The sequence below is a fragment of the Drosophila novamexicana genome, unplaced genomic scaffold (assembly GCF_003285875.2).
Source record: "Drosophila novamexicana strain 15010-1031.04,08,12 unplaced genomic scaffold, DnovRS2.1 tig00000960-arrow-arrow-pilon, whole genome shotgun sequence".
In the NCBI taxonomy this organism is placed as follows: Eukaryota; Metazoa; Arthropoda; class Insecta; order Diptera; family Drosophilidae; genus Drosophila; species Drosophila novamexicana.
The window spans coordinates 213498-237608 of record NW_020824833.1 but is presented as its reverse complement, the minus strand read 5'-3'; the positions used below and the strand labels follow the sequence as shown (position 1 = coordinate 237608).

Below are 24111 nucleotides of genomic sequence, written 5' to 3'. Positions count from 1 at the left end.
AGTTTTATACAAAGATTTCGTTTATTAAACCCTAGACTAACAAATTTTGCGAAAAGTGTTGAAAAAGTCTCAGGTTAATATTCACTATGAACGTTAAAAATGAGTTAAAACCGATTTGGTTTCTGCCATTTAATTTAATTTAATAAGCAAATTTAAATCCGGATGGTACTTAAAACATTCTACATACAGCCTTCGCTCCGAATTTCCCGAAAGAAGGGCGGGTTTTTCAAAAAATGTGATACACATCTGAATACAATTTCATAAAGATATTAGCAAACGACTTTGGTCGTGCTCCACTTGACGATCATTTGTTTAAAAAATTATATTTCAATCAGACATTCATGCACTATAATTTATGGAAGAAAATCAGCCATTTTGCAGCGTATACGATTCTGTAGCACCAAATTATTGACCTCAATTGGCATTTGCGACCTTCCCTCTAAAATGATCATAAGCCTCAATGAATGACTACACTTCGCAGACGCGAAATGTAGCTCACCCGGTTTATACTTTGCACATATACATAACACTTGTGTACTTATGAACATGTGCTCGCATATTTGTATGTACATGCAACATTACCTCAAATCTGTATTTGTGCATGTATATATGCATGTGCAGGTACATTATTATTACTCGCCGGCTGGCTCTTATGCAAGAGCAACAATAACAAAAATAATAAAAAAAAACGAAACCTGCTCTCGCGCTGGCAAAGTCGCATTTTTTTGGAGCTGCGCTTTCTTTACAGCAATCGCACTAGAGGTTAGGAGGCGCGGTGCGACGCTGTGCAGCTGCGCAGTCGCTGTTTATGCCGCTGCTTAGCCAACTGCTGCCAGCGCTGTGCTGCACTTTGAGTAGCCCGAAGACGATATCGTCGTATTCATCGGCACTGACTCCGCACAGTGGTTATACACAAGAAGTCTCGCAATTCACTCGCAGGTGGGTATATAATTATGTTTTGATATGCAACATAAGCATAAGGAAATTGCCATTTATTATTACAATGAAGAAGTGCATTTTTTAATACAAAACGAAAGGCTGTTGCCCAATCTTAAAACAATTTCATCAATCGGAATAAGATTTTCTTTTCTTGAATTTTAACAATATAACGTTATCATGTATACGATAATACGAATCTATTCGTGAAAATGCTTGGAAAGAATAAAATAAGATTATATACTTAATTATATTAGTCCCAAACCTGATTTATTAGAATGAACAATTTGTATAATGCTAATCTTGCCCCAAGCCTAACGTAAAGTACAGATATTTAAAACGACATAAGTAATCTAAAATAAAATAAGGGATTAAAATACTTTATTCTAAACAAAACAGCATACTTTTTTATTTTGTTTTACAATATAAATATGACCGCTAAGTACAATCGACAAAAATTGTTTTAGCACAAAGAAATTTATTTAAGACTTAACATTAAACTAATAAATTAAAAACTGTTCTTATTTTGTAAAAATCTGAATAATATTTTTTAATATATGAAATATTTAAATTCTGTTCGACTATCGAAGAGCACACTTTATCACTAAGTGCAATTGAGACATTTGAGACACACAATACATTTTCAAGTATTTAAAGTTAAATAATTTGTTGTAAATGATGTGCACTCGTAAATCTGGTTCCACTGTACGCAGTCCGGTTCGGACGACGTTGCCGTTCGGCTTTGGATTATTTATTTTTATTATTTACATTTGTATGCATAAAGCTTAAACAATTTTGGTTGTCTTTGCCGTTTAGTTCTCTTTTGCGTGCGTTTAAATCAAGTAATCCAAAACATTTTTATGCTTGCAGCTCGGTGAGGTTTTAAATTCGTTTTCGGTTACATTTAAATTTTTGTTTTTGTTAAATCTTGCACATTTTTTGAGTGGGCCGAGTGAAAGCGAGTGAGTTTATTTCTGTTGTAATTTTGAGTTACATTATTTTTTGCTGTTTGTTTTGGTGTGTGTTAGTGCAAGTGCGAATGTGTTCGACGTTAGTTGATTATAAAAGAGCAAAATACATATCTCAAGATGGAATGTGCACTAATAATTATTATCAATAATTGTTATTATAATCAAACACGTAATAAATGCTTAAAGTAAACCGCCAAAGTCTTAAAAGCATTTCAATTTTCCCAGCTTTTAAAGCGTTACACATATGCGAATGTTATATACTAGTTGGTGTTTCCCGGCTTTGTGCGGTCAATATATCAATCTAAGAATACCCAAACTATATTGAACTCCACGCTTCAAGTTATATTTTACCGTATACAGAATCAAAAGCCTTGATCAACCTTTTCCGTGTCAACTTAAAGTCGAAAAATATAATAAACTTTCGTTCACACATGAGATTGAAGTCGATCGAATGATAAAAAAATAACTTTAGTAATACAGTTTTTCGCCAATATACCACAGTTGATGGTGGAATTTTTAAAATCTCGAAATTACGTATTTGTTATGTTCTTACAAACAGCTAGGATATCATTATTGAAGCCGATCAGGTGAAACTTAAAACTTCGTCCCTCACTTAATCTTTCTCCGGATCCTCCACACATTTTCGTAACATCGATGAATATCAGCTTTATAAAAAGCGCTTTTATATATAGACGGAGGATTTAAGTGCGAGCAACACAGATCCAGAATATTTAATTTATTTAACTTCCACCGGGCTTAAGTTCTTTAATGTAAAACAATTCCATAAGCTTTATATAAATGCAAACATTTTTTTATAGGTAGAATCGGTCGAAAAAAGAGTTTATTAAGATGTCTTTGCATAAGCAGGCTACTATATCTTTGGAGTGCTTTCTTATTCAAATTTTTTTACTTATTAAAATCACGTAAACTGAAAGCTTTCGCCTTGCAGTGAGGTGCCAAGAACTACCAGATATTTCTCCGTAATTCGGTATAAACTATGAATTATATATAATATAACCTGCTTGTATTCCATACAAAGGCCTGTTGCCAAGAGCAGCAAGAGATATTTTTAAAAACTCTGTAGGTTCTATATTTTCAGGCTTTGCTTGATGAGAACATGACGTATTTATTGCAAATTGCCAAATGTATGATATTTTCTGGGCCTACAAAAAATAGCAAAGTCTAAGATGATAACACTAGGAGTTAGTTTTTACAAAATATCGAAATTTTTTAGTCTGTGCTTACTCTAGAGAACTTACATTATAAATTTGGTGACTATACCTCCAATTTTGCCTGATTAAAGCAGGTGTTTTGGAATCATTTCTATGAGAATTAAATAACCTTGGAGAAGTATTTAAATCTTCCACAACTACCTCTAAGCAAAATCTTCTCACATCATATTTATTTATTATTTTAAAAAAACAAAGTTTTAAAAAAAAAAGAATAGAAGCAATTGCAATTGGAAAGCATCAAAGCTATAATTATGCAAAGCTGAATTCAACACATTATTTTGGTAAGCTTATTTTGGTATAGTTTTCAGTGTTTGTTGTCTCGAATCGTTGAACCCAAATCGTTGTGGCTAAGTTAAAATAGAAACAAAACAAACATTCAAAACTCACTGACCTCGGCATATTTAACGCTGTTCAAGTCATTGTCTATTGAGTCACCAAGTCTCGTTGAATTTTGACTTTTGGCGCTATAAAAATCAAGGTTAACAGTTTTTTAATTTGTTTAAAAAGTGAAAACAATATAGTGCTTCTGTGAAATGTCCGTCTCTATTTAATAATATATATATATATTATATATATATGAGTTTTGTGCGATCAAGGAGGGTCTTTAACTGTTTTCAATGATCGGAAAAAACATTTTACTTCTTAGCGCCAATGGGACATTTGAATTTTGTAATCAACTTAAGACATTTGCATATTCACATTTTGAAATGTATTTATTTTGTAAATGATGTGCACCCATAAATCTGGTTCCACTGTACGCAGTCCGGTTCGGACGACGTTGCCGTTCGGCTTTATATTATTATTTATATTTGTATGCATAAAGCTTAGTTAATTGGTGCTATTGGTGCTGATCAAGAATATATATACTTTATGGGGTCGGAGATGTTTCCTTCTGCCTGTTACATACATTTGGATTTTGCACAAACACAATATACCCTTATACCCAGTTTTAATGGGTTCAGGGTATAAAAATGAATGTTTGTAAGTATCTCCTTGTCGGGCTCACACGTCTAGAGCACTCGTTATTGTTTTGTAAGCGGTTTGAGATATGATACCAAGGCGTATGTTTCAATTTTGACAAACGAAATATCAAGTAAACGCAATTTTTATGATAATTGTTTGCAAAACATTAGATAAGCATGAAGAAATATTTCAGATTACCGTCTTACCCAATTACCACCAATCAAAGTCTATTCACACAATATTTATTTATTACGTCAGTCTTAAACGTCCAAAATATTTATAGATTAGAATAGAAGCAATTTCAATTGAAAAGCGTTAAGGAGATATTACCACAAAGCTTAATCGGCCAAATTATTTTGGTCAGTTCACTTTGGTATAGTTTTTGATGCTTGTTGCCTCGATTCGTTGAACCCAAATCGTTGTGGCCAAGTTAAAAATATGAGCAAAACAAACATTCAAAACTCACTGACCTCGGCATATTTAACGCTGTTCAAGTCATTGTCTATTAAGTCACCAAGTCTCGTCGAATTTTGACTTTTGGCGCTATAAAAATCAAGGCTAAGTGTTTTTTTTTTTTTTTATTTATTCAAAAAGTGAAATGAGTATATTGCTTTTGTGAAATGTTCGTCTTGCTGTCTGTATGAATGCACAACATTTTTTCTGGCGTTTTTGATGATAGAGACTTGGATTTAAGACTGCTGAACAGCTCCTTTAACGATCGATTTACGAATACTTATACTTTTGGAAAATCGATGTGTCTTAATAAACTTGGCGGATAGCATATATTTTTATTTAATCTATCTGTTAACGAGTATTACGAAGTCACTTGTACTCCATGGCAATATTCGTCGGCGCTTGCGCAGCCGAGTGTAACTAACGTTGACCACCTTGAGTTCAATTGACGTGTTCGACTTCGTCGTGTGTCAGTACAGCTTCTGAAGCGGTTGCGCAGAAGCATCGGAACAGAAAAATATCTAAGTGGAATTAAGTCAATAAACACTTTCTGGCAAGCTTCAATAATGTGGCACTCTACACAGAATGCAGAATGTAGTAAAACATTGCATATAAGACAAAGAGTATGCTATATCAACTAAGTCCAAGCTTTTCAAATGTGTTGCTGTTTTTTGTTTCATTCTTACAACATTCTTAAAGAATAGCTTTGAAAAAGAGGACACATACATATATTGGTAGTTACACTGAGCTCAGGTTGAAAATAAAGTTGAACCTCATAAAATAAAAATAAAAACGACATAAAATTTTGTTTAAAAGTAAAAGTACTTTTAACAATCAATTTAATACTTATTATTGAATGATTGATTATTATTTTGATTAAGTATTATGTAATGATTTTAGGTAAAATTAAAACATTAAACTATAATTGACGGACGACGAGTTCTTTTGGCAACTTCCAAATGCAAAGTGTCTCTAATTTTAAAGCGCGTTGCGCAGCCTGCCCTTTGACGCAAAACTGCAAAGCCACAAATGAGCGAAGAGGGAGGGATCAGAAGCAGCGACCACTGCTTCCCACATTAATATATATCAAAACTAATAAATGTGCTATAGTCGGAAGTGGCCGACTGGGGGATAATCTGAACCTTCTTCTTCCGAAGGCATATTGTAGCATAAGTGAAAATAAATAAACTTGTTCCTTTTGATAAAGCGTGGCCATAGAGGCTAAATGCTATACCGGGCAAAAAAAATAATAAGTATATATAAAAAAAAAGAAAAAACGTATTAAAAAAAAAATAAAAAAAGTGTTGAACTTGAATTTAGCTTCAACCGCCCGAACTACCTACCATCAGTCAAAATTAAAAACACTTGATCTATGTATACTATTTTGGTGACTCTGGCTCTTAAGCTCTAAGAGATTTACTCAAAAGCCGGGATATCGATGCCAGTTTTTACGTTCAAAATTGAAAATAGGTCTAAAAAGTTATTTAATTTATATATTCCTGATCAGCATTAATAGTCGAGTCGATCTCAACATGTTCGCCCGTATGTATGAAAGCGACAATCTCAGAAGCTTTGACAGCAGGAGACTCGACATAAAGGTATTCAGCATTTTAGTTAAATGGTTTTCATACAAGCTTTAATTGTCCAACTTTCAGGATGATTTTTCCGAAACTTCGTCCTAGCCGTAAAATGAAGCATCTGTACAAATTTCAGCTTTGTAGCTCTTACCGTTTAGGTATGAACTTTTGACCAATTAGTCAAGCAGAAAGTCAGTTAAAACAGACTCTTTTATATTTTATGTATATATATAGCATGTGGACATAACTTTTAATTCGACCATTTACCATACACACAAGCTGACACACCTAGCCGCTTCCTTACGTATATCCACGCATGCACATATTTTATTCATTGAGTTTCCTTGTCCTTGGCTGGTTACAAGGTTTCTCTTAAGCTGCATGGTTTCTCAGAATACTCGGTGTGTTGGCACATAACTGGTTGGATGACGTGCCGGACACGGCCGCACAAAATTCCCTTTGGTTTGAGCCTTTTCCACGGAACGTAAACGGAATGTGATTTATTAGCGCACCACGCGGCTCACGTAACCGAACCGTTGCTTTTGCCAGGGTCCACATCCCGAGTACCATGATATAATGTTAATATAACAATTACATTTAAGGCAATGCTGGCCAGCTGTGTGTCGATATCTGCGCAACCAATTGCATTGCGAGTGCAAATTTAATTAGAGCAGCAAACAATTTGCGAATTGCAGTGGGCAAAAAAGGGTACACAAACCAAACGCAGCTAGCTGTTTTTGTAATTGTTTACTTTTCATACCCTAGCATATGGTATTATATGTTTTTTTGCTCAAATGTGTAACACACTTAAGGCATATTCTACCCCCTTATGTATATAAACTATCAAGTCAGAACTAATGTTTAACATTTTAAACTCATTGTTTCTGTATGAAAATATTTATGTTTTTACAGATGTTAACACGAACGAGTTTCAATATGCTGCTAACACATAAGCAACATTTGATCAATATTGATCTACTATATCATCCATCGAGAAGGGATAGGAAAGAACATTTAGTTTTGCCTCAAAGCAAGCTAAAGTTTAAAATATTTGACACATCTGTAAGTCTGCAAGGGTAGTTAATCGTCGGCCCTCCGAAAAGGACAGTTTTTCGTTGCTACTTACTGTTTGATAGCGCTGTCTACCGGCCATTAGAGTCACAAACATAAGTCCAACACAGAGGCAAAAGCAAGTGTAGCTACGTAACGTCGACGCTACTCATCGAGAAAAGCAATTTTCCGGTTGGGCTTACAAAAACTGAGCGCCATGCCTTGAAAATAAATAAAATATCACAGAGACTGGTCACCTTTATTAGTTGCGTCAAGCAAACACTGACAGTTATGGAAAGCACGCTCACAGACACTATGCCACAAACATATGGGTAGGTAGGGTATTCGTGGTAGGGTTGTAATCGCTGATGGAACTCCTGTAAGTTGAGGTGTGGTTTGTTTTCTTAATGCATTATGATGTTTTTTAGGTCGATTGCTGAATTATTTAATTATATCTATATTTAAATATATTATATATGACAATGGCCGGTTATCTTATATATATAGTTTATATTGTAATATTGTTTAGTTTTCTTTGGTTCCTTGTGTCAAAACTGTTTCCAGCCCTGGCCCTAGTTTTTGTTAGCATACACAGGCGCACAATCAACAGTATGGACGACAGTTATGAATGGCAATCCATTCGCTTAATGGAATTTCGTGTTGTTTCACTTTTTCGTGCCGGCGCGCCAGTCCTCACTAAAACACTTTTACATATATAGGAAACGAGACACATACAAACATTCGCAGGTGTGATAGAGGGAAAAGAATAAAGTTGCTCGGCTCGGCAGCTCTCTGTCAGCCATTTTAGGCCACTTTGTGGCCATCGTCGTAAAGCATTATTTGCATTTATTATGCATTCGCCATGGAGCGACTAAAAGTAGGGTCAGAAGTAGTTTTGTTTTATGCTGGTTTTCGTCCCTGACTTCCACAGCCTTTAGTCGTCTTTTAATATTAATAAATATACATTTAATTGCTTCAAAGTTGGAAGCAGTGCCGAATTTGTGAACAAATATTGCCTAGAAGTACATTTGAATTTATTTGTTTTCAATTTAATTCTAGCAAGTATTTTAGGAAAGGTTGTAATTAAAGCACAACTCGTCCCTGGCACGCTAAGCTAAAAACTTGGGAGCGCCATTTGTAAGCCAATAAAACCACATATGACAGTAAGAAAATTAATTGGTCTGGGTTAAGCTTATTTTGGCATGTACCAAATGTGCAGAATTTGATTGTTTTTCACACGAACTATAGCGAAAATCAATATTAAGCTAAATGTTAGCTGTTTGATCAGAAAGTTAATAACATTTATTTTTAAGACCCTGAAAAAATAGTTATCTTTGAGACAATGGTAAGTGTGATACACTGCAGTCTTATGACAGATATTACTCGGTCTTGCTCGGCTTAAATTGTCAACATTATGCAACAGCATGTTACCGATGTTTTAAGAGCTAGAGTCACCAAGTTTGACCCAAGTACAAGGAACTAGCTCTTTACTCATTCAATTAGTAAAAAAAAGACACGAGCTTTTTCTATGATATGAATGTACTTTTTTTCTCCTGTTATTAGCTAAGTTATTGATATTATTCTTGAGCATCTTAAACTAGCTTAACATTAATGGGATCAACAGACTTAAAATTACTTATTAAGTTTCATAATTTTTCGATTTAACTTTTCCATATAGCTGGTGCACTGCTGTCGTAGAAGGTCACTCACCAAGGGAATCTTTAAGCCTCTAGTAACGCCCGGATGTACCAGAGAGCCCAAGTACTTAGTCTGAGCACCTTGGCTTGAAAGACACTAATTTTCCTGTAATGGGATTTTGCTGCCGTGTTGAAGTCTAGGCTTGCAAAGCACCAAACTGGGGATAGTAGTGTTGCGATGTGTTTGCTCCAGGTGAGCTTGCGATCAAGGTGGAGTCCAAGGTAGCGATAACCGTCTTTATGCTCGAGAAGTTCGCCTTGGAGGAACACTCCTGGCGACGTGTCTCTGCGGATCGCGAATGTGGCGTATACCGATTTTCTCAAACTCGTGCAGGTATTCTTGCAGTTGCTCAGTGGCTTGGTGTACACAGCTGGCTTTGGAGAGGATTGCTGTGTCGTCGGCGAACGTGGCGAGGTTGAAGCTATCAGGATGCCCCAGTGTCGTTGGGTCCACCGTCGGCATGTCGGCTGAATCCGGAGAACGTGCCGTCGACTACCACAACAAATTTTCTATTTTTAAGGAAGCTAAAATAGAGAGGGGAGAAGAAAAGTTTTTAGTTCGAATAGGAGTCCTTTGTACCACACTCGATCAAACGCCTGTTTGATTTCAACGAATGCCGCGACGCAATACTCAATTTCTCGAAGCTGTTGATAATGAATTCAACCACTCGGTGAAGCTGATCCAGTGTCCCATGCCGTCATTGAGTTTTGAACTGATGCCGCTTAACACAATCCAACTCCGACACTCTGGCCAATAATATTGGGTTTTTCGATTGTCGATCTTGAACTTTGGTAACTTTAGCTCTAAACTTTGGTAACTTTAGCTGTCCAAATAGGCTTAGACATGTTCTAAAACGATACCAAATACAGATTTCCGCTGTGCCACAACCCAGTCGGCGTAGCCATTTTATATGACGCGATTTCGTATATATTCGCAATTACAAGCACTAATTTAATAACGCAGAAAAATGTCTTCTATACGGGCAGACATTTCACAATCCCAACACACCCTTTTTATACCCTGAACCCTTTAAAAATGGGTATAAGGGTATATTGTATTTGTGCAAAATCCATATGTATGTAACAGGCAGAAGGAAGCTTCTCCGACCCCATAAAGTATATATATTCTTGATCAGCATCAATAGCCGAGTCGATCTAGCCAAGTCTGTCCGTCCGTCCGTCGGACATGCAGTCCGTTGACATATAGCTTCTAAAATAGAATATATATGTGCATTTGATGTTGGAAGAAGAGGGTTCAGGGTATCCCCTAGTCGGGAGCTCCCGACTAGAACCTCTTACTTGTTCACTTTGTAGAACCTTTTTGCATTATACTTATTTGATCTGCTTGAGTAGGGACATTACTTTGGACAATCGGTCTAATGCAATATTGATCGAAGTGGATATCTGTAACTACATGCATTCAAATAAATATACTTACACATATTTATGCATGAGTTTACTCAAACTGAAACACGGAATATAATCGCTGCTGGCGTAGCAACATATCGTCAACAATAAACTCATTCTTAATTCTTGTTTAATTGGTACTTAACATGCAAATGTAAAATGAAGCGAGAATCCAAGACAACTGTCCTGACGTGCGCTATCTTACTCTAACCAGGCTGCCGTCCTCCAGTGCCACACTTCGCTTGGCGTATGAATTTATCTGCGTGTGTGTGTGTGTAGGTGTTAAAACCATTAGCTACATGAACTGACGGCAGTTCAGAACTATTGTTGCAAGTACAAATAAAGCTATGGATAGCACACATTGTGAATGTGATGGGTGTGAATATCCTTGGACATTTCCAGCTCAGTTCGTGGACAAACGAGCCGGGAATAGGGTAGCTTGAAAGTGCTCGATGTCTTGGCCACAATCAAATTAAATTAAATTTAATTGAAATGCAATGCAAAAATTTTTTAGCAGATTTCGAGAATTGATTCATTTTTGACTATTGCCCCGTTACCGGGGGATGGAATAAATATAACACAAGTCCCCCGCACGGAAGTCCCGCCTACGAACGTCGGTTGTCTGGCCAGCAGCAGCTATTCATTGATATAATTACAAAGTTTTGTTGGCCAGTTGATGAGCCAGTTGGAAAACAAAATCAAGAATGCGATTGCCTTGGTCGCTTTTCCGTTTGCCGTTTGGGTAAAAAGTTTTAATTTCAAAATGAAGTTTGTTTCAATGCTCGGTTCAGGCTGTTACGGGGGATGGCAATAAAATAATCAAAGCGTGCACAAAAATGCAACGAGAATTGCCGAAAAACTGGTAACAAAAGTAAGCGAAAGGCAGAACGCGGCAAAAGCAAACCAAAAAAGCTGTGCTGCATACAGCGCAGCTTGGATGCCTTTTCTTGAGATTTGATAAATATTGTGACGTTACGACAATGAATATAATCAAATGTAGAATCAAACCAAATAATTTAAAATATACGTAAATACATATATATTCATTTATTTATCGGTTCGACATCGGAATTCTTCTTTTTTATTACTTACCCAAGTTCAAACAAAACCGATTACCAAAACCTAACCAAATTTTTATTGAAGAAAACGAAATTTTGAGGGGTAAATCCCAATTTTGGGGAAAATCGAAAAATAAATGAATTATTTCATTAAAATTTTGATAATAGATTACGAACGAACGTTTTTGAATCTGGACAACAAAAAACAATTGATATATACATTATATATGTATATATATTTGTTTTAAAAATGATGGCATGGCCAACACTCCCTTTAATATACCTAACTCTTCGGAAGACATTAGAGGCTGCTTCGAGACAGGGTGCGAGCAACAGCAGTCCAGTGCAAATTTACCTGTAAACTGTGAGAAGGACAGATGGACAAGCAAATAGCTATTCGAAAAATAGCAAAAGTTGTAGAACGTGGCAGCGGAGCAACAGAGGAAAGGATTCCAATGCCAATGAAGTTCTTCAGGGCGTAATGAGACGCTCGTCGTTGCCCAGCCTGCATGTAGGACCAACGAGAGAAAGAAAGCAAAGCAGAGACAGATACAGGGGTGGCTGTTATGCGCCATTAGGGTATAATTAAAATACTCAAGTTGCTCAGCGGCTACACTTGCCGAAGCAAACTAACCAAATGACGAAGACGCTGATAATGACAACAGACGACGAAGAAACAAAGTTGCCAATGCAGATGGGGACAGGTGTGGTAGTGCAAACGAGAATGGATGTGAGATGATAGCTTGGCTTAGGGCTTGGCTTGGTTGTCAATAACCGTGATTTTTCGGGAGACAATTTAGTCTAAGACCTAACTAAGCTATTTGATTTTTTTGTTTTTCAAACAAGATCTCTTGATAACGACTATATTTAAGATTTTAATTTAATATATTGTTTAATTATTTTGTTTGTAGTTTTTAAACATAACAGAACGAGAGAGAAATTTGTTTATACAGGCAGCCCTTCGCTGCAGTAAGAAATCGATACTCATATATGTACTTCCCAGATATGCTATGTGCTATATTCATTTACTGGTATAGCTTTCTGAGGGTTTCTTCTATGTTCATTTCATTTCGTTTGGTTTCGTTGTGCTCTGCCCAAAAGGAAAAGTTTGCACTTGAAGTAGTTTTTTCGTTTGCCTTGTTTGTTTTTGGTTTTATGTGTATTACTTTCGATGCCTCGTTGTCGTTGTTGTTGGGGCTGATGCAGCACTCGTCTAGCAAACTGTTAAGCACTTAAGTAGCATTAAAGCAATCACGATAGTCTAAAGGATTGCCAGTAACGGAAACAGCAACGGGAACGCCAACAGCAACAGGAACAGCAGTTCTATTCTATTTTTCTCTTGGTTTCTCTTCTTTTTTTTTTTTTGGTCATAGCCGTATTATACATATGAGTGTGTGGCCATAGTTTCATATGCATTGCAGGTAGTCTAAGATCACTCGACTTCTGTTCCTTTCACTACTTATGTATATCTCCTGCTGTCTATGGTTACGTGTATGCATATATGTGCATTTGTGTATTTATGTTAACGTTTTTTTAGGAAGATTTTGAATGAAATTCCGCATTGCGAATTGAATAACACACTCCTACAGCTACTCAATAATGTACTTATATGGCAATATGAAAGTGAAAATGAAATCATCGTCAATATAAGCTGAGAGAACATATTTACGATGAAAGAGTAAAGCATACTAATTATGCTGCCACAGGTTTTGTTTATTTGACACCTTTACGTCAAGGCTATAAGGTTACCTATGCACAGTTAATAATAATTATTATAAATCTGATGGTAACAATGCCATCCCTTTTGATGTGCACGTAGCGTATACGCAACTTGTGAAATTATCAAATATCAGCTGCCAGTCCGTCATCCTAGCGGTTGGAATCTGGTTCGCACTCTTACCACTTATTTTCCCTAAATCCAGCACAATCATACACATATAGGAACATACTCCGCTTACTGCGCAGTGCGTACCTTACGCCAGTCACCATGGGAATTGCAGTATTGAATATACATATATATATATATATATTTATTTATTCGAAAATGTTTAACGTTCACGAAGAGCTTCAATAATAAATATTTTCTATAGCCTGAACCCATTTAAATAGGGTATAATTGTTTCATGCGAATATATTAACAGGCAGAAGGAAACACCTCCGATATATATATCTAAATATATATAGCACACCCGATAAGAGCACACTTGCCTGTTTTTTGAGTAAAATTTAATGGTGAAGAGTTGAGATATCTGGATTATTGTGGTTGGAATCATGGGCTATTGTAAACTGAGTGGTCAAGAATTAGCAAGCTGTTGTAGAACCTCTGATTATGATATTCTTGTGAGTGATAATCTAAGCTCAAATAGCCAAATAGTGACAAGTCGTAGGCGATTTTTAGTGTTGTTAATTTCTCTTTGTGTGTGTTTGCTTGGAATTAATTGCTTTGAAGTGTTGTGTGTTAGACCACTAACCATACAACATGTTGTATGGAATTAGAGGTTAGACCAAGTTGTGTTTTTGTAGTCATGTATTTTGAGCTCAATGTGTTTGAGGAAGTCTGAGTACTTGTAGTTTGTTTCTGTAATGAGGGTGAATTTATCTGCTTCATTGGCTGTTTGGTCCGCTTATTTGTTTACGGGAATATTTCAGTGCATCACATCAGGAATCCACATCAGTCAGACTCTTGTGTTTCGGAATAATACAACATTTCTTCTGGACGTTGGGTATAGTTGTTATTTTTGAGGTTGGCTATTGGCGGTTAGGCAGTCTGTGCAAATATCCTTATACGCAGACACATTCGCACATATAATTGGCTTGATTTTGTGTTAGTTATGGTTAACTTAGGATGTAATGTTGTGTGGAACATTTTTACTGCTTGCATCAAACTTAATTTAAATGGTTATAGTGCTCATAATAATAATAATGATATTGATAATTAGCCTTATGTCCACTGATTCCATAAACTGACATGCTTACATAACGTATTTATTGAATGTATTTAGCAGACATCATTAAACAGATTCTTAATTTATTAGCTATAATATTTATGAAGAATGTATTCTTTTTTGTTTCCCATGTAATGCAGAAGATAATGAAATATATAAAACCTAATCATTTACTGACGCTGCTGTTATTGGGCAGTTGGATATTAATGCTGGGACTTGCTACCGCTTCAGGTGATCATGGTGATCCGTTGGAAGATGTAGACAATGTGCCGCATATGCGCAGCAAACGGGGCATCGTTTGGGATTTCTTGCAGAAAATGGTCATAACAAAGAATCTTATTGTTGATGTAAGTATGATAAAGCAAAAATCGTATAAACATTCTACGACATTGTTGATTTCATCTTATTGTCTTGCAGCAATACACAGATACTCGGAATACTCTTAATGATATCTACAATACTGTGAATGAGCAATTTAAAGACCCGGCGCCAGCGAAACCTACAAGTCAGCCAAGGCCAACAACGGAAAAACTGGTAAGGCATTCCTTCTGTAAATGTATCTACCTATCTATCATGCAAAAAAAGGCTATAAAATATATATTCTACAATATATCCTTACACCGATCTCTTCAAAAGCAAAAAAAACTCTTTACAATGTCGCGGAAGACACCTAAAAAAAACGTTTTGCCTTACAAAAACTCATTTTTCGACCGATTCTTTCCAAAGAGCTATATAATATAGTATTGCCATCTTGATAACATTTTGTTGATATATAAACAACATAGTTAAATGCCACATTTGGTCAAGATATCTGATACAGCAAAAAGTTGTATGATAATATTAAAAATTGTTGTGTGAGGAGCATAGTGAAACTACGAGTTTGCTCCAAATATCTTTAATAATCAACTTAACAAAGGACGGCATAGATCAGACCGCTAGGCGGCCAGCGAATATCCCCAATAAGTCCTTAGGTCTATGAATGTGAAAGTAGTCAGCCGAAACTGCCTCTATGGTCCCCAAAGTTTGTGGAACCAGCTCAGTCCTCTGGTCAGAACTCATACCCTAAAAGAAAACTTCCAGCAAGGCTTCGTAAAGCTGCGGACTGGTACAGCAGATGACACAAAGTCCATACGTACAAGCACATTCTTACTTATACTTAGGCAGAATCTAAAGTCTGGCCGACTGCTGGCTAACATGACGAATAATCCGATAAGAGACACGTCCATTCTTTCTCGTTTCCCACTTCCCAGCCAGGCAGAGCACACTCACTCAACGATCTCTTGCCCTTACTGAGCCGTATACTCCCCATGTGCGGCACACAGGCGGCACCTAGCAATATCACCCTTTGGCAAGCCAGCACTTTCTTTCTGCCAACAACAGTCGTAACCGCATTACACCACTCAGACGATCCATATGCTGCACAAGCAGACCACCATGAATGGAGCGGACAGCACGTCTGCTTAGGCCCCAGCAACTTTTCTATTTTCACTCAGTCGCAATTTCACCTCAGTCGCATACTTCACATTTTCACCGTTCAATCTGATAATGGGTGGTCAACCAGGTGCCAATCAGCCCTTGAGCAGCATTAACGCGGTCTTGTCCATTACCAGACCGACCTCAACACTTTCGCCCACTCATATAGAATGCGTTAAAACATACCCGCATTCGTCTCAATCTCAAGAAGCGACCGACCATTGATCAAGAGAAGCATGTCATCGTCATACGCACAACACTTATCTATTCGTTTGACGTATCCTGAACTGACCATCCTCCCTGGAGAAGAACTCATACAGCAAAACATTCGTTACCAACACTGGTTTTCCTGCCACTACCTCTAACTATTCTATGAGCACAATCCCAGTGTTGTCCCCCTTTGCGCTTAATGAAATATCGCCACTCAAACGTTTTCAAACTAACAAGCATTTGCTTACACTCACTTATACATCGACTATATTCGAGCCTGAGTTGGGCTGCACCCTCAGCATTGGTAGCTCTGGCCCTTGGGAAACGCTTCCGCAGTGTTGCTTACTAAGCAATGACAGAAATCAGGCAATAAAACAATTCCGTTTAATGCGCGTAGCTAGCCCAGATAACACGTCTGTTCGTCACTAGTTCTAACAACGAACTGAGATGAAACGACAGACAGGCATGACTAGATCAACTTCGCTATTTATGCAGCGTAAAGATATATATTTACATATGTATGTATATAAATATACGTATATACTTAATGTTAATGTTAACCTATTTTCAAAGAGATCTGGGGAAATATATATGTACATAAAATATGTAAATAAATAAATAAGAAATTAAAAAAATACTCACTTTACATTTATTTTCAAATAAGCCCTAAAAAATTATTTTTTATTCGCTAGCAAAAACACTTTATTGGCATTCCTGTTGTTTTTATTGTTTTGCAGAATTCCAGTGATGAAGACAGTAACAGTGATCAGTCCACAACAACTACAGAGGGCTACAGTATTTCTCGCTATGAGTTGGGCCGTATTCTGGGGCGGAACTTCCGCGGTATACAACGTCTGGCCCAGACCGAGTTCAAAGAGGCCATTAATGTAAATAATCTTAATATATTGCTTATAAGTTCCTCTTTTGATCACTTTATACCCTTCCATTGATACAGGCAACTCACTATAATCTAAGAGAATACAAACAGGAAGCGGACAAACAGTTTGCGAACAGCTTGGGCGTTGAGAAAAAAAACAAGCTGAAAAGTCTGAAGGGCTTAGCTTAGCCAAAAGTACTTACTGGTCTGACGTTCCACAGAACGCGTTGAGTGCCCAATTGTATTCGTCGCAATGTATGACGGTCCTAGCTTTTTAAATGAGTTACCTATGTACAGATGTAACGGTTGTTATTTTTATTATTACTTATTGATGGTTTATATACATATAAATACAATGAATTTTTACATAAGACATGACAACAACAATATTCAAGCGTGAGACCTAAAACAGACCCTTTTTGTTCAGTTGTATAATGGCTGGATCACTCAGACAATGTTTCTACATAGAACGTGGATATGCATGTGTACATGTATATATACATATATGATATGTAAAATGTTCTGTAAGTTGAATCATAGCCATTTAGAGTGTTTGTTTTTAGATATAGATATTTATTTTATAGTATCAAATAAATTACTTGGGTTTGGAAGTTTTTAGCTTTTTAGCATTGTCGGTTATTATTCGGGACTTAGCTTAACATGATTTACTGTCTGTTAAGACAAAACGGAGCCCAATGGCCTGTGATAAATAGAATATTCGATTTTTCCCTTTTCAGCCCGAACTTCATATCTAAAATTAAATTATACATAGATGTTTGAAAATGAGTTTGCAGTCTATAATGTCTATAATGTTTTCTATGTATAGAGATCATAGAATTACCTGTAGTAGAATTACAGATGTTGTTGAAAATCCAATGGATTGCTAAATTCTACTTCCAGTGTCAAATGCTGGAGCCACGCATTTCTTATGCCCGCATGCGCAGACAGCACGAGAGTAACACAGCAAGATTGCGGTAGAACGGCATTGTTGCCGGTTTTTTTATTTGGTCACACTTCAGGAAACGGCTTTGGCTTACTCTCAGTGTTTAAATGAATGTTTAAATCTCGCATCCGAATAAAAACGAAGTCGAAAGGGGACGCGAACTAAAGAATATGAATGGTTACATACATTTGTTCTAGCTGGCCCATCTATATGTTGTATGACTAGTGATGACATACATGAAGTGCATGTTAAAATTGAATTCAAAAAATTTCCATCCGTTATTTCAGAAAATTGTGGGAACAACTTTTTGCTTACCATTCGATGGGCTTCAAATTCAATATTGCATAAAAAGGTTATAACGTTTTTGTGGAAATGTATGTAAGAGGCTGAAGGAAGCTTCTCTGACCCCTAGAAGATTGTGTGTTCCACATGATTTATGTCAACAGTTGTCGGCAATCAGAATCTTGCTCAAGCTCGAACAGCATTCGCTTGGTTGCCAAGACTTGTGCCAGCTGCAGATGCTTGCGGCTGCGGGCTGAATTGAAACTTTACAGACCTTACAACGACTGCACTGTGGGCGCGGTGTCCATTATTTTGCTATAAAGTAAAAGTTTTCTTCAAAATATATATTTGTTTTAGGGCTGGTTTTGGCGACCTTCCCATATTTTAAATATTTTTTTAGCTGGCTCGAGGTTATTTTAACTTAATATTCTGAAAGCACATTATGCCAGTGCAATTGATTCGAATTTAAAAAAACAACCCCATGTCTCGTGGACTAAAAGCTTATTTTCTGCCAACTTGTGCCAACAATTTAATTTTTGTGATTCAAGTTAAATCCATCATTTTAAACGTATTATTGAAGCATTAAAGCCTTATTTGCCAAATCTCCAATTCTTTTAGATAAGTATTTATAGCGATGTTAGTTTTCAGTCATACAACCCTGCTCCAGGTTTGGCTATATAACAATCGAACCTGCAAAAAATCCGACAGAACTGTATCCACTCTCGTCCATTATGACGATTAAGCTGCAAAAGCAACTATATAACGATAAAAGACCTCGGCTAAAAGAAGAGTCGGTAGCCGAACACCAATGCAGCTACGATATTGGCAAAAAGGAAAATGCGATGTAAAAGATGCTGCATTTGTCTTAGAGAAATCTTGAATCTTGCTTTCTCGTTTTTAATGTAAGATACATTATTATAAAATGAGTGAAGCAAGTAAATTACATTTAAGTATCAGTTGCCCATTCCCATTAACCCATGCCCATAAGCCCATTGAGAATATAAACAAAATTTAAGCCGTTTAGTAAATAATTAAGAAAATGTAGAAAATGTAGTAGGATTATTTTTTTGCAGGTGAAAATATTTGCTCAATTTCCAGAAATTACTGACGTCAGGTAAGTTCTAAGTAATGAATTCGCCAGAGCAAAAGAGCAAATGCAATATAAGAATTTATTTAAAAAAAACTGGTAACTGTGACCACTGTGGACTGTAGACAGCGAATAAAGTCGGTGGGCTGACGGTCTGTGACAATGTTTAGGGTCAGACGGTGCAAAAAGTGGACAGATTCTCGACACGCACAGTTCCCCAGCCACTGGCTTTGTCGATGCAAAAGACGCAACCTGGCACTCATTATCGGCGCCAAAGTTTTTGGCCAACGTACTTTCAAGACAGGCATCTCATGGGCATCGAATTATGACACTTTTAGTGGTTTTTGCTAACTATGCGAGTTTCCTTTTACCATTTGGGACTGCCACTGACTGCCTTCGTGTTTTCATTTTAACTCTGCTCTTTGGATTTGTTTGAAACTTTACTTCGATTTCAGTAAAGAGCAAGACACAGGAGGATATACCATTATATAATATATATAGTATATATAATACGCACATGTTTAAACATACAAAAACGCAATGCTTATGTGTGTGTGTTTTTGCGTGCTTATATTGGTTCCTTTTGCCTATTGCTGCAAATGTGTTTAACAGAAATAAGCACTTCCAATCAGGAAAATATCTCTAACGTTGTCCTGGAGGACTATACGCGCTCACAAATATTAAAATCTGACATTATACTTTCGTTTCAATTAATTTTGCACTACAATGCTGCCATGTGTATGCTTTGCCGTTGACATTAGATCGCTAAGGTGATTTGTGAGCACCATCATAATCAGAAAGGCTGGCTTCGAGTTCGAGAAGAATATACAACGATTTCCTATTTTGAATACGTGTATCATTTAATTTTAATTTTTTCCATAGTTCAGAATGTTATAAAAAATAAGTTGGACGCCTTTAGTGTGGAGTACCCAATCACCAGCTACCAGCAAGCCCGCCGTTTCTTTCACAAAGCAACCTATGTAAATCCTTGCTTAATCGACGTATTCATGCTGTATTCATAATATAACACCCTGAATTTCCTCTCAGTTGATTATGTTCCCAACTCAAGTCCTTCGATTCAGGGCCATCCTGGCTTATAATTTTGTAAGCTTGAAGCGTAAATCTTCAATTTCTCTCGGGATGGATAAAGCTCGGCCAATCAATTGCATCGAAATTGTTCAAAATGTATGCTTATGACCTTCAATCGTACTACACCTTATCTTGCCAGTTATACAATCGACAATTCTCGATTGTAACGTATACAAAAAGTAAAAGATCCAAGCGTTCTTTTTATACCCTGAACCCATTGAAAATAGGTAATTTATCTTAATTACTTCAAATGAGCGCGTTGCGCGAACTGCAATTGGTGTTGGAATAAGAGGGTATTCCCTAGTCGGGACCTTAGGATCTAATAAAATATTGTATTGGAATGAATGGTAAATGGCATTTATCTCTGCACATGATATAGGATATCCAATAATTAAAAGTTTTCACATAAATTTCATGTACTTTTAATTCGATGCACAATAAATATAACAAGTAAGAATTCTGACTAGAGAGTAATCTAGTCAACCAACAAAATATACAGCTCCCGCTAGGTGCTCGCTTGCCCTTCACAGTTTTTTGTACATATTAAATAAGTGTATAAGCCTTATTAAAAAGAGTTTCCTCAGCCGGTGTCGAACTCGCAACCACCTTCAACAAAGCGAACAGCTTGCCATCGCCCCATAACTAGCGGGCATAAAATGCAGCACGTACAAACAGTACAGCATACAATATATATATGAAATTTTCATTCTATTTATAAAATGGAAAAAAAAACAAGCTTATTAGTGTGCACATGTATGCCTTAAATTCTTACGCACTGCGCTAGTCGCCACGTGAAAATTTTCTGGATTATATCTTATTGTGTCATAGAATATTCATATATTCGCAAAAAATACAACAGATTTTATCAATTAGATTTTGTGTGAAGTTGGTGGCGGAGGAGATGCGGTATCTAAGAAAGTAAATATTTTTATATGGCATACAAGAAGCTAAATCCTAATTTGGTTTCTTGAAACATGATAAAATAACATTTAAAGCAATATATCGATGATCGGAAACAATTGATGTTGACCAAGAATATATTGATATGTATATATATTATATATATTTATATTATATATATTTATATATATGTATATATATATTAATAAGTAAAGACACTTCCACCTTTCTGTTACATACAATTGTATAAATCTATCATAGCCTATTTACCCATTTTTAATTGGTATAGATTATAAAAACTTGCTAACCAGGAAATTTGATCGCTTTTTCAGATTTTTTACAGATTTTAGGTCTGATGAATTTTTAACTATTGTTGATTTATATCATCAAAATATAAGTATTATATGCTCGTTAGATCGTAGAGTAAATGGTCGGCATTGTGCGAATTGCTTATAATTGCTGTAATTAGTCCGCATACAATTGCGCAAACATATTTACGTTCAATTTGTGTAGGGTAAAACTAATTAAAGGCTGGCAGCATCAAGTTACCCAAATGAAGTCAGCAACCGTTATCATAAAAAATCTGTAAAAACAACAAATTTGTACTTTACTCATTAAAGTGGTGTTTCGAATTTAGAATATGTGAACACGAAACCCACTAGTTTCAAAAAGGGCAGCCAGATATATGCTTATGTATGTACGAGGCAGAAGGAAGAATTTGTATGATTATTGTGAGTTCCAAAGTATTCTAGAGCATATCAGACTGGGTACAGACTATCGCCAGCTGTTCTCCTGGTTCCTTAGGTTTGTCGTCAGCACATCGAAGTCTGTACTCAATTGTTTGAATTTTTCCATATCAGATTTCTAAGAAACTTAATTAAGAATCAACAAAACATCCCATACATATGAATATGAATCCATAAACAAAATTATACAAGAGTGCGTGCATAGCCGGCCCAAAAAGTTTCCATGCACACATGCCAACGGTTAGGGTACTTAAGCCAACAATTATGAGGTAAAATGCAAGAATTTCGCATCGACGTGGCGAACCCTTTCATTGTTTCCTATTACTCGTCCTTTCAAAAGAGAAGAAATGCCTAAGTTTCCTGTAGTGTGAGCGAAAAAAAAAACAGCGCTGCCGTTCTATCACACAAATCATATGGTTTTCTTACTCTCTTGCTCTCTGAGCAAGTGAACGAGTCTCGGATCCGAGCAAAAACGAAGTCGACTTGGACCAGAACTCCAAAAATGAACGGCTACAAATTTTTCTATTAGCTGTTCCATATAGTTAGTGGTATTACGCACTATAACATAATTACACCGCACTGTTGATTAATTGCTTAAAGTTACTTTAATGTTGCGTCAAAATCAGAGGTTCAGCACTTTTATTGTGATAATTGAGCCGACCGATATTAAGAAATCTCGTACACGTACTCTGGACATACGTACATATACATGTAAGCACAAATAAAACTTTGTATGTAATTCAGACCGGAGACAATGACATACAAAATAGTTTTTCAATGAATACTAACTAAAAGCGAAGCACGCTATGAACAGCGAAATAGCAAATGACACATAGTAAAAAGCAAATATGATTATAAATTAGTCAAGCTCGCTGGAATGAAATCACGAAAAACTAATTAACACTTCGAGTTATTGCTAAGTGAACGACATATTGAAGGCAAGGAAACACTTTATTTAGATACAACAAGCAAGCCCGTTGCAGTCAGGTAAAAGCGACGCTGTTCAATATTTACAAATATATTTATTGACATCTTTATTAAAAGCCAAGTGTACATACATACATCTGTCAGTATAAAACTGATTATCCTTACAGTTAGTGTGGAAAGATGGTTGATAGACACCAGAAGTTCTAATGGACATACATATGTACCTTATGTGCAGTATTCGGAAAATTCTTACCGCAAGCGTGGAATACGTTTCTATAGGACTTCTTCAATTATAATTCGAACGGCTTTATAATTTTTCTTAAAGATCGTTGCCAAATGTTATTTGGAGAACTTAACGGAACGTAAGTACGGTTATGCCATACTTCTGATACGTCAACAAAGCCGCATCAAATGAGGAACAATCGGTCGGAAATGAAGCGTTTTTAGTATTAAAGCAGTTCATTTCTGGTTTAGCTTTCAATCTAAAATTAGCAAGTGAGAGAGTACGCATTTCATTTCACACTGGCACGAAACACTAAATTTGCTTAATTTGATGTATTTGTTGGGCAAAAATATAAAAATGAAAAAGAATGCTAAAAAAAAAGTAAGCCAAAAAACACATAAGTCCTGTAAATGTGGGGCATGCGTTGCACAATATTTATCCAGCTAAAAAATAAAAAGAATAGTTCATTTTTGGAGTTAAGGAACTTGCTATTTTACAAATAAAACTCACCAACGGGTTGGGGACTGCCCGCAATGTCTGCTGGATAAGCTGGGGCAATAGGCGCTAGAGGCACACGCTCAGTTGGCGCATCGGGGATTCCAGTGATCGGGGACTTTGGCGTGGAGGCGTCGTCGGTGAGGCGATGTTTTAGCTCGTCATATTTCTGCGCAACTGAGCTACTAAATTCCTTGGCACCTTCACCAATCTTTTCAGCATAGGGCCTAGCCGCTTCGGCGACGTCCCCGGCACCCTGCTTCACCTTGCAGCCAAAGGTCTTAAAAAAGTTTTTAAAATCGCTGTCGTCTGGATTCTTGACCTCATCGCAATCGTTAGCGCGGCACTGACTACTCAACAGCACCAGACCCAGTAGCGAGCAAACTATGATAATAGCTTTCATGTTGCTGATTGTTTAACTATTCACTTCGAGCTTGTCAATGCGACTGAACGAAGCAAATTGACTCACAGTCGCACAATGCCAGAACCTCCGTAGCTTAGATTCGTGAGCCATACCGGTTTATTAGCGCTTCGTCGCGCTGATCTGCACTTGCCCCGCTCTCTGTCGCA

General features: G+C 36.6%; 2 protein-coding genes across 3 annotated transcripts; one reads left to right on the top strand and one right to left on the bottom strand.

The window, feature by feature from the left end:
* The first annotated feature begins 1820 nt into the window (after positions 1–1820).
* Positions 1821–17185, top strand: LOC115765356. Of its 2 annotated transcripts, none has more exons than XM_030708870.1 (5): positions 1821–1898; positions 14430–14636; positions 14707–14823; positions 16710–16859; positions 16928–17185. In XM_030708870.1, exons 2-5 carry the CDS (start codon positions 14436–14438, stop codon positions 17036–17038), a joined length of 579 nt encoding a protein of 192 aa, XP_030564730.1. In that variant the 5' UTR covers positions 1821–1898; positions 14430–14435; the 3' UTR covers positions 17039–17185. The 2 variants fall into 2 exon arrangements, with proteins under 2 accessions (XP_030564730.1, XP_030564729.1); XM_030708869.1 differs by lacking the exon at positions 1821–1898 and adding an exon at positions 9052–9072.
* A 5731-nt stretch (positions 17186–22916) lies between these two features.
* Positions 22917–23990, bottom strand: LOC115765384. Its single transcript, XM_030708909.1, has 2 exons — positions 23557–23990; positions 22917–23489 (listed from the first exon to the last, which is right to left on the bottom strand). The coding sequence occupies exons 1-2, from the start codon at positions 23942–23944 to the stop codon at positions 23482–23484; spliced, it is 396 nt and encodes a 131-aa protein (XP_030564769.1). The 5' UTR covers positions 23945–23990; the 3' UTR covers positions 22917–23481.
* Positions 23991–24111: the final 121 nt, after the last annotated feature.